Below are 11,084 nucleotides of genomic sequence, written 5' to 3' on the forward strand. Positions count from 1 at the left end.
CCATCCCCTGTGTGGCACAGACAGCTGTGGCTGCCTTCGACGAACTGTTTAAGGCCCACTTCGTCTTTGCTGTATCCTACGATGAGGCCTTGTGCAACTTCTACACCTTCATTCAGACTACTGTGTATGGGATTGATGTCGGCACTACAAAAGAGAGTCCGCGGGTCAAGGAAATTCGGGCAAAAGTTGATCATACAGAGGTTTGAAAATGTTTACCTGCTATGTTTGCAAGGTACAGCACAAAAGCTACTTTTTTTCTTTTTTTTTCTCAACATTTGAAGTTTAGTCATGCTTTGTGCCCCCGACGTACATTGCTTTTGAAATGTGGCGAGAATGGATGTTCACATATTGTGGATTCAAGGAACTTTTACTGAGAGTACATACAGACTGTGTAGCTTCAAGTTCTGTTGATCATTTGAACATTCATTTGACTGTAATGTTTGTATTCCTGATCCACTGCTGAGTGCAGTTTCTCTAGTCAGTTACCCAGCTCCTCTTGAAAAATGACAGTGACTCTATTGGCGCTCAAGTGGAGTCTCTGAATGTACTTTGCTATCTTAAGTTGGTTCAGTGGAGGAATTTGTAAATGATTTCCAAGCAAATGACACTGTTAAATGTCTCACCTGAGCTTACTGAACAAACTCAAGAATAAAGAAAAATAAAGAATGTATATTGTGCCCTACTGCAGTTTTGTCTGAAATGTGCATTGAATTGTCAAATGGATATAATACAAAGGTTAATACATTTTCTGCCATTTGCCACCTCAGTTGGTTGGGGTATGGGGACATTTGACACCTGATGGTGTTATTGGTATTTACACCTAGTAGTGTAACCATTAGTCATTTTCAACACTGAGTTTTGTTGTATTAACACTACACTGGTGTTGGTGTTGAAAAAAACGGTGTTCTTTTTAACTATTTGTTTTAACACTAACACCAGTGTAGTGTGAATACAACACCACAAAGTGTTGTATAGTGTTGATTTTTGACAATACAGAGTGTTGAATCAACTAAAATTGGGTGTTAACTTCCTAACACTTTCATGAATGTTAATTTAACACGATTGAGAGTGGATGCATATAGACACTTTGCTGGTGTTAAAATTAACACTGTGGGTGTTGATTTAACACTGGCAAATTTGCTGTGTATAGAAAACTACAATCAACTGAAGGAAATATGAATAATACTTGTTCTTTTTCACCTGGGTCTCCTTCCTCCCTCACTATTCTGAACATATTCTTTAAAAGCATGAGTGTCTAACCTCAGGGACTGAGCACCACCTTCTCAGTGTCTGTGTCATTTCAACCCGCTCAGTAATAGCTGCTAAAGTATTAATTTTACTGATTATCTTTCCTAGTTGTTGTTGTTGTTGTTGTTGTTTTTTTTTGATTGTATTAATAGTGAACTGATATGACTGTAATACTGTTAATTTATCTTAAGGCTGAAACAAAAACTTTAGAAAAGGGGTGATGATTTCTGGAAACTTCTACTATGATTCTGTACACTGCTACATCATGTGCATTTTTGTGTGTGTATAGAGCTGTGTGTGCTGTAAAAAGGACAACGAATGAAGACGTGATGAAAAGTCTAACAGAAACACACTGAAGCACATTTTCTGTGTGTGTGTGTGTGTGTGTTTGTATGTGTGCGTGCGTGCGTGCTACATCTTCAAGCAGACAGACAGGCAGCTGGCAAAGTGAGGTGGACAGCCATGGTGTTTATGTCAGTCCGATCTCTTCCAGAACACTCCGCGGAGTCTCGGCTTCCTACAGGAGCAAGTGGGAAAGAGTCAAACAGTAAAAGTCACTCCAATCTGGCAGGTGACACTCACATACACCCCCCACCCCCTGCCCCAAGGGTGACACATATCAGTCACGCATCAGACACTCTGGCTCAATTACTGACTTTAAAAGTAGACTGAAAACATATTTCTTCAAGACAGCTTATGGACTGACTGACTGACTGACTAACTGACTTTAACATTTTTCTTTTTTATTTCTATGTGATGATTTTGCAACCCTGTAAAGTGACCTTGGGTGTCATGAAAGGCGCTTTAAATAAAATGTATTATTATTATTATTATTATTATTATAAGGTTGCTATTATGTGAGCCTCACTCTTTAATGATCAGCCTATACAGTAGGGACACACTAATTGATGATGACTAGCCTCTTTAGGACCCTTCACTCAGGATAAACTGGGGAGACCACTAAACTGAACACTACGGAACACCTGCTGTGAAAATGGACAAAGATGATTGAGAAATGGACACTAAAATCAAACAGGAAATGGATACAATGGAAAAGATTGCTGACCGAGAGGCATAGGAGTAAAAGATGGCAGGATAAATTAAGTAAATTTCGTCTCATTAATATGGTTGTTATTTTGACACGGCAGACATAACATGCAAAAACCACAGATTAAAAACACAAGTAAAACACAGTTAATAAACACATGTCCATGTGACCATGACACATTCAGTTGTGTGAAAGCAGTGAAGCAACAAGTGACAAGCAGATGATTTAATGATAAACACACAAGGAAATGGTGTTGAATTGTTGAAAGTGCACAGGGACAACACAAATTCAAGCAAAAACAGCACTTACTTTGGCATCCTAACATGACGTTCGGCACAAAGTAAAGAGAAGAGCAGTGTGAGCACAAGTTATTCATTTTCATCAGTTTTTCTGAGGCATGAAGCTGGAGGTGTCCTTTTCCGCATATTGATTTCTCTCTCTCTCTCTCTCTCTCTCTCTACGTCTCTAACTTCCATCGTTCACTTCTGAGAGCTGCGTAATTTCTCCACTCTAACTGCACTGGTATATCGAGATGAATGATTCATGACTGTAGAGCCTCCCATACAGAGGGATTGAAAACCCAATCAGAGTCAAGGCCTTTTTTTCCCTGAGATCACAGATGCTGTCATTGCAGACCACCAGGTTTGTGTGTGCATGAGTGTGTGTGTGTGTGTGTGTGTGTATAATGGAAAAAGCGGTACTGGGGAATTGAGCCCTGTGATGCATTTGGGTATGTTCTCTGGTCCATGCTATCTGGTGATATTAGTCATCTTTATAAACCTGCACTAGGCAAGGTCCAATGTTACACACAGATAAGATGAAATACTAAGGCGACTTTTTTGATTGGTTTTGTAGGCCATTAAAACCAGAGTTAGTTTTAGACTAATAATTACAGGCAGCTATCATATGACCAACACATTTAGACATTACTATTAGGCTTAACATGGACGCAAAATGTCCCAAAATATTTTTTTTAAATGGTAACTATCACTGGTTTTGCTGATATGGATATGATCTCGAACCTTGAACTTTACAACCGATCAAAGAGCTATTCATTCGTATCAACTGGATTTCCTCATATTTGTCACACATTCACATCTCATTCTGAAAACATCTCCATGCACACATCTTTCCCTGGCTTCAACTTAATCTCATTTCATTTGTGCTTTTTGGGTGGGATGACATGGTCAATGAAGTTTAAATGTGTTCGCTGTCTGAATTAGATTTGCCAGCAGCTCATTAGGAGTAGCACCTCTGGGACTGGGAACAGATTGCTGCCGTAATCCAGCGTCCATATGCAAGTAATCAGCTACAGAACGCCACGCACAGCCGAGCCGAGGCGGCACAAAATCAGACGAATTAATTTCTTAATGCATCTTGAGACCCAAGTAATCCTTGCAATTTTGGGTGATGGCTTCTGAATAGGGGATCCTTCCCCTCAAAGTAAACAGTGTGGGGATTAAGTTGGAATGCCTGTGTGCACGCACACACACACACACCGTCAGCATTGGCTGGGCTCAAGGAATGTAGACCCCCACGGATTCCTGGCCTACACTACAGGAAAGGAGCACAGCCGAGCACCTTTAGTGCCGTTCAGGCAACGCAGGGGTTGTGAATCCCATTCGCCGTGTCAGTCTGAATGATATCCAAGTTAAAAAGTGGAGAGTTGGCCATTTTTGCTGTTGGATGGTTAAATGTTTCAAGGCCAACGCTGAACTAAAGTGGAACATTGGAAAGATATTCTCTTTGATGATTACCCCTCAATGCTCTTCTGTTGCATAGTCTTGTATCCTTATTACTAAGCATTGTGTCCTTGCTTGAGGCGTTCAGATTTGGCAAGTTTCTAGAACTAATGACCCAATATCTTTGGAAAGACACTGCATATGAAGTCTTAAGTAATCTGGTAGATCTAGAAGAATTTTCCTTTTTGCTGTAAACAAAAACTACAAACTGCAGCTTTACAGACTGTTGAAAAGCCATTGCGTGTGAAGAATATGGTCAATGACAGATTGCACCATCTACTTTTGGGTCTACTTTGTTGACCCAATTTTATTCATTTTAACAAACACACAATAATAAATAATCTAACTATTGATCAAACGTGCAAAATTCACAAAATTTGAAGTTAATAATTTTTCTCACACTTATACATTTACAGAATGTTATGCATAGGTGCTACCTAGAACTAGTAGGCTAGTGACAGCATTAAAGCCACTTAGAGTTAACCTATGATTACAAATATACTTACAGTACTTTTGGAATCCTCTTGAATTTTGTCTTTTCTATACAGATACAGTAAATATAGACTAACAACCTCACCACTATTCTGGCATATGCATTATGCACTGTGGGAGGTCTGCATATAGGTAGTGTTTCTTTTTATCTTGAACAAATACATTTCATTGCTGAGTAGTATAAACTGTAATCTAATTGTACCTAAGAAAACAGTTTCCTGGATTTTGCCTACAGATTGTATGCATTGTAAAACCATCACAGTAGTAAAATTCCTAACCTATGCTTTTATTTCTGTAACACTGACCTTTACTTTGAGTTTATCTTACACAAGCCCTAGCCCTAGCCCATATAGACCTTATACTGTATGTAAAAACATCACAATACAAAAGCATGGCTTCTTTCACAGTACCATGTGTATATGCATAGAATCAAAACCTTTCCTGATCGGTCTGAGAATGAGACATCGTGAATACATGAGAATGGCAAATGAAACAGTAAAACCATACATGATCATTACAGATGACATGTGTTTGCGTGTGTGTTCATGAGTATATATGGAGATGGATCAGCCCCAGAGGGCCCGGTGACATGAGTGATCCCCCCCGACACGTTCCCGCCAACAGGGGGCCGTGAGGATGGAGAGGGAGGAGGTGGAGGAGGAGGAGGAGGAGGAGAAGGAGAGGAGGAGGAAGAGGAGGAGGCACAACTGGGCGCTGAGTGGTGGACGCTGTGGGCAGGGCATGAGAAGTGGCTCGGCATGCAGGATGGACAGCTGGCTGCGGCAGCAGCGGTGGCGGCGGCGGTAGTAACAGCAGCAGCAGCAACAGCAGCAGTGGTGGGGGGCAGCAACAGCAGGCATTTAATACACAGGCACATTAAAGTACTCATGTCGTGGCTAAAGGAGAGAGAGAGACACAGACACAAATAGAGAGGTGCAGACACACACACACACAAACACACACACATGCATAAAACCTCATGTCACCATGCAAGGCAAGCCAAACTCTCCAATCACCCTCTAGAGCCAAGGATCCTAAAGGGGGAGGGAGGGCACAGCGCAAAGGGCACAGGACATGCAGACCACTGGCACACAGGAGGACACAGGAACACACAACTCAATGGCAGCCTATACGGACGGGTCTATCAGAGGATGGCAGCCTATCACAGGAAAGGAAGTCTGCAGAAGGAGGGCCTGCTGAGAATCGTGCACTTGGACGCAACATGAACAGGAGTACAGTACTCAACGCTATTGGTCTACTGATCAATAGCACAATTATCCTCCTTTTAGTGCTTAGTCAGGTAACATTAGTGTGTGCATGTGAACTGAAGTGACTAGACCTCAGGCGCAAGCTTCAGATTCATCCTTCTGCTGCATCTCTCTGTGTAAAAATGCTCAATGTAGGGGGGGAGAAAAGACACTCCCGAGATGAGTACTGCATTGCTGCAAAAGGGAGATATGCATTCATGTGTGTGTGTGTGTGTGTGTGTGTGTGTGTAGGTTTTTGTGTGGGTTGTCCGTGTTTGTGTGTGTTATCTCTGTGTGTGTGTGTGTGTGTGTGTGTGTGTGTGTGTGTGAGTGTGAGTGTGTGTGAACTGCAGAGGGAGCTCTCGCCATTGACTCAAGCACAGCAACTGTGATTAGAGGCCAAAGCGAGATACTGGCTTCCCTCCTCCTCCTTCTCCCTCTGGGGAACGTTGCGCTTAGATCTTTTACTAAGAGCTAGAACAGTTGGAAGTCCTGGCCGGGGTCCCTTATCGCCAACACACAACACAAAGGACCACAGAAGACAAATTACAAGACGCAGCGGGACACAGGGCAACACTGCGCTACACAAAAGGGATCTCATTTGTTTTGAGACCCCCCCCCCAAAAAAAAAAAATATATTTAGAAGGGCTGAAATCTACAGTAAAGAATAAACAATTTCCACCTTCCACCATCTATGATTCTCTTTCTCTGTTGGGGTGAAACAAGAATGAATCCACATACTCTTATCTCTACACACATATAAGCACTATCCTACAGACACAAAACACACACCCAAGGGCAAGAATGACCTTTGCTAACACATGGTGTTAAGGGGGAGAAGGTGGCTGTGTACGCTACACTATTGACACGACCAGTGATGTAGTAGGGTCCTTAAGAGGGTTCTGCTGACACAGGACACTGACAGTATTCACCTCTGTGTGTTTAATTCTGGAAAAGACCAGAGGACTCTGCAGCCATATTAGGACTCATCATACCTGCAGGGCAAAGAGTTTACGGGGGGGAAACAGGGGAACAGAAAAAGCGCTGAATCATTCAAATGAGGATACAGGCCAGGTACGTCCCTCAGGAACAAATGTACCATGCAAGATTGAATTCTTTGAGCTACACTCTCTCTGTCTCTGTCTCTGACTCTCTCTCTCTCTGCACAACTCTTCTTCCGTCCTCCCCCACTCCGGCTCTTCCCTCCTACCCCGCCCCGGCTGTTCCCCTCCTCTCTCCCGCCCTCCTCACTTACCTCCAGCACGAAAACCAGCTCAGCGCTTAAGTGCTTCGGGAATCTGCTGAGGCGCCACTATTCCCGGACAAAAAAAAAAAAAAAAAAAAAAAGTGCTCGCTCCAAATGCTTGAGCCTGAATGCCACCACATATAGTTTTTTTTGTTTTTTTTTTTCATTAAGAACTAATTAAAACGGTTTCGTTCAAATTCCCCTCGGAATGTCGTCTTCCGATGTAATTATCTGGCGTCGGAGCTGCGTGGTGCCCCGGCTTGCTGCTCAAAGCCTCCTACCACACTTCCAATTTAACTCCCTCACCTCGAACGCTTTCATTGAGGCTCAGTTGCGTGTTGACGCCATGTTAATGACTCAGATAGGGCTTATTTAGAAGGCACAAGATGAGTGGGAACGCAAGCAGAAAAATAGTTTTGTTTGATGTCTGCTGCTGCCAAATGGCACAACAGCAAAAAACATGAGAAAGGCTTTCAGCTCAGTTCACCAATTAAAGTGCTGAGGCACACCTAACCAGTCTCATGTGCCACCGAGATATTTTGTCAATAATGTGTTTCGGTTTTGTTTTCACTCAAGGGGAGAGTACAGATCTTTGATATATCTGCAGTGCTTTTTACCTAATAATGGTCTTCTGTTTCACTTTGCCGCATTCCTATTCTTGTTCTTTCACATACTGTACATTCTCTCATTATTTTTATCTCCTTTCTCTCTCTCTGTCTCTGTCTCTCTCTCTCTCTCACACACACAGACAGAGAGGCACACACATCGAGGCAGAGAGAAATGATTACTCCTGATTACCATGACTTACTAATAGTGCTGATGAAGAAAACCGTCCTCAGCAGGCACAAGGGATGGAGGACAAATGGCCTGGCAAATGTGAGCCTAAATGTCCTCTTGCTTAATTAAGGAACTGACATGGATGAGATGGCACAGATGACGGAGAGTCAATTTCATCCGACTCCCACACAGTCTGTGGTCCATTTGTAATCGAGGGCTCTAAAAAAGGTCAATATGAGATCACCCTTCATCATCACCTTCCTCCTCCTCTTTCATATTTCAGGTTTCAGAAGTCATTTTTGGTCAATTCTTTGTGTATTTTTGTACACTTCAAAAAAGGAATACTGTTTCGCCCCGCTCTCTTATCGCCCCTAATCATCTGTCACTAGAGAACTGCTTCCTTCCTCTTTCATCTGAATCTGATGGTGTTAGACGTCTTGCTTAACACTACTGTCTGAACTTTGTATACAGATACCCCTGCTGGTGGAAGAAAAAAAGCATACACACACACACACACACACACACACACACACACACACACACACACACACTTACATACACAAACATAAACAGACCAAGAAAAGAAAAAAAGGACTCCAATTGCTTTTACTTTTGGAGTAAAGAGCAATTGCCGTCAGACCAGGAACCACGGTAGTTCTGAACAAGCAAGAGTCAAGGCTGGCACTGCAAACCCAAACCATTAGATTTAATGCTGTGCCTGTCTGAGTAGGGGAAACAAGGTCACCCGGGCAATCAAGTGCTCTGAGGTCTATTACGCATGACGGAGGAACTAAGTACTCCTAGCACGCAAGCACGCACGCACGCACGCACACACACACACACACACACACACACACACACACACACACAGTGGATATAAGAGCTTTGTGAATATTTTGTGAAGGAAATGCAATTGCTTGTCACACTCTGGTCATGACCTAATGATGCTGAATCACTGGTGTCAATAGTTGTTGTTGATCGGAATATATGAAAGATCATGCTTAAGTGTTGATACTTGATATGAACTCTGAACTCTTACTTCTGAGACCACACTGGCATTGCCTGAGATAGAGGCTACCAAATTGCATTTCTTCGATAAAATATTCATACCATCCAAAGCTGTTATCTCCCTGAAATGATACGGAAACAGTCGCTCCCTAAATGTTGCCATGGCACTTTGCAGGGGCAGAGTCTTACATCCATTGGTCAGTCTGTTATGCATTGTGTAGATTTGATTTTCTAATATGACTCACTCTAGAGAGTTTTGTTCACCACAGATATTGTAATGGATGTCTGGCTGCAAAGAACGCACAGAATAATATTGCCATAGATTTAGCAGTTTCTCTTCATTTAGCAGAAACGTTGAGCTGATTGATAAGGAACTAACAGTCAGGTTGTGTTGCAAGTGTTCTGCTAAACTATTCCAATTACTTTTGCAGTGCATGACTAGGCTAGGCTTCATCACATCTATCAGGCTCCAGGGTATTTAAGTCCTCGACAACAGACTGAGAACGGTAGGACATCAAACCAACCTGCATGGCCGCACAATCCTAAAGGGCTTCTAGCTGAAAAACACACCTCCACACACCGCTAAGCAATTTGGGACTCTAGTTGTCTGGCACCCCGTGGTGGACCTTGAGTTTCCCCTCCCCGCTGACAGCACTTGAGACGGTGGGGGGGAATGAGTGAGAGAGGGACCACATGCGCTCACTCCACACGGGCACGGCACTCGCTAGCTGGCTGGAGAAAACCCCATGCTGACTGACCAGGTCAGTCTGGTAATTACCGACCCTCTGGCAGCAGGCCTGGACTCCCTAGACCCCTCATCATTATAAGATCTCCTCATTGGCCAAACCGCCCCAGTCCTCCGTCTGGCTCTACGGACACAAAACCCAGCCAATCAGAGAGGGCCTTGAGGACACAAATCCCAGCCAATCAGAGAGGGCTTTGAGTCCTTCCTGCACTGCTGCTGCTGTCGTTATTGTCTGTGGACAAGCTACAGGAGCTCTGTTCATTCCCCCCCCCCCCACTGAGTCGAAGTGGAAAAACAAGAATATCCATAAGGGTAAATAAAACTTGAAGTCAGGAAGTAAAACTTTGTATCAAAGCTTGGGTATACTACTTCATATTTGGGACAGTGGTAGGACACTGCTTTTGACAGTAACTGTGAGCGGATCGAGCTCTTGTGGTTATAGTCACTGCTGTTTATTGGTGGGAGTGGGGGGCCAATCAAAAGTGTAATGAGGTGAAAGTCCAGTAATCACAAGTGACATGTGACTACAATACAAACCTTTCGATTTAGAGGCAGTGCAACCAACAAGCCTGCGAAATGAGGCAAGTCTCCTTGGAGGATGTTGGATAATTAGCAAATTAGCATTGATGCTTTCCTGTGTTAGCTACATTTATATGCCCAATTGGGACTGCAGTCTTGGTCTTTCTGTTATACACTTATGGTAGTTTTTACCATTTCTATTCCACTGAACCTAATTGCTTTTTTTATACGTAGCATTTTGAGGCTCAGATTTCATATTTAATTTGGTCCCCCATCTCAGAACTGTGCATTGAAACATGAATCCATGCACTTGCATAAATCTGAATAAAATCAAAATTTTCCCAATTACCATAATTTTGCTTTGCTAGACAATTAGACAAGTAGGACTGCTATGTACAGTCCTCTCCATGTAAGTGTCTCTCAGTAAATCTCTGAGTGACACATTTTCCTCTGCACTTATCACACCTACACACATCTGCGTCTCAGGAATCTCAGTGACTCACATATTTCGAGCGCATTTGAATGTCTGAATTATGCCATTAGTTTTGTAGTTTTCACACACATTCTCTCAATTCCCCCCTTTTAAAGCAACCATTCAAATGCTTTCAGGAAATGCACAACGCTCTTTAATTTTAGCCTGCTTAGCTTGAAAGCGGCACCGCTCCTTAACAACGCCTATCCGCCACATTCCTTTAAGGTTCTCTCCAGTATAACTCACACACACACACACACACACGAGAGGCCAGATGCATTAGCGGCAGCCCCAGCAGTGGCTAGTGCGGCAGAGTAGCAGCCTTCTCTACAGCACTGCGAGAGCGGGAGCAGAGGCCGGCTGGCTCTCCAATCATGACGGCTGAGGCAGGTTTGGTAATAGCCATCGCGGCCGGATACTTCTCGGTGGAGCGCGCATTTGGGTCATATCTCAGTGTGCGGCCTCAGCCTGGCACCTCAAGACAATGACTGACTCCCCCCCCCACCCCGCCTTTTCTTATTCTATGAACCCACCTTTCAG

The 11,084-nt window shown here is 43.3% G+C and overlaps 1 protein-coding gene across 4 annotated transcripts in view; it reads right to left on the reverse strand.

The window, feature by feature from the left end:
* Positions 1-1,147: 1,147 nt before the first annotated feature.
* LOC134102574 (AP-1 complex subunit sigma-2) overlaps positions 1,148-11,084 on the reverse strand; it is an 18,749-nt gene continuing 8,812 nt past the window's right edge. For 2 of the 4 annotated variants that reach the window (XM_062556719.1, XM_062556718.1), the window contains one exon: positions 4,316-5,426. In XM_062556719.1, coding sequence (XP_062412703.1) covers positions 5,391-5,426 — 36 coding nt within the window. In that variant the 3' untranslated portion in view covers positions 4,316-5,390. Of the gene's footprint in view, positions 1,766-4,315; positions 5,427-9,590; positions 9,678-11,084 lie in introns of those variants that run through there. The other 2 variants (XM_062556717.1, XM_062556716.1) reach the window with 2 other exon arrangements.

This window comes from Sardina pilchardus, chromosome 15 (assembly GCF_963854185.1).
Source record: "Sardina pilchardus chromosome 15, fSarPil1.1, whole genome shotgun sequence".
NCBI lineage: Eukaryota > Metazoa > Chordata > Actinopteri > Clupeiformes > Clupeidae > Sardina > Sardina pilchardus.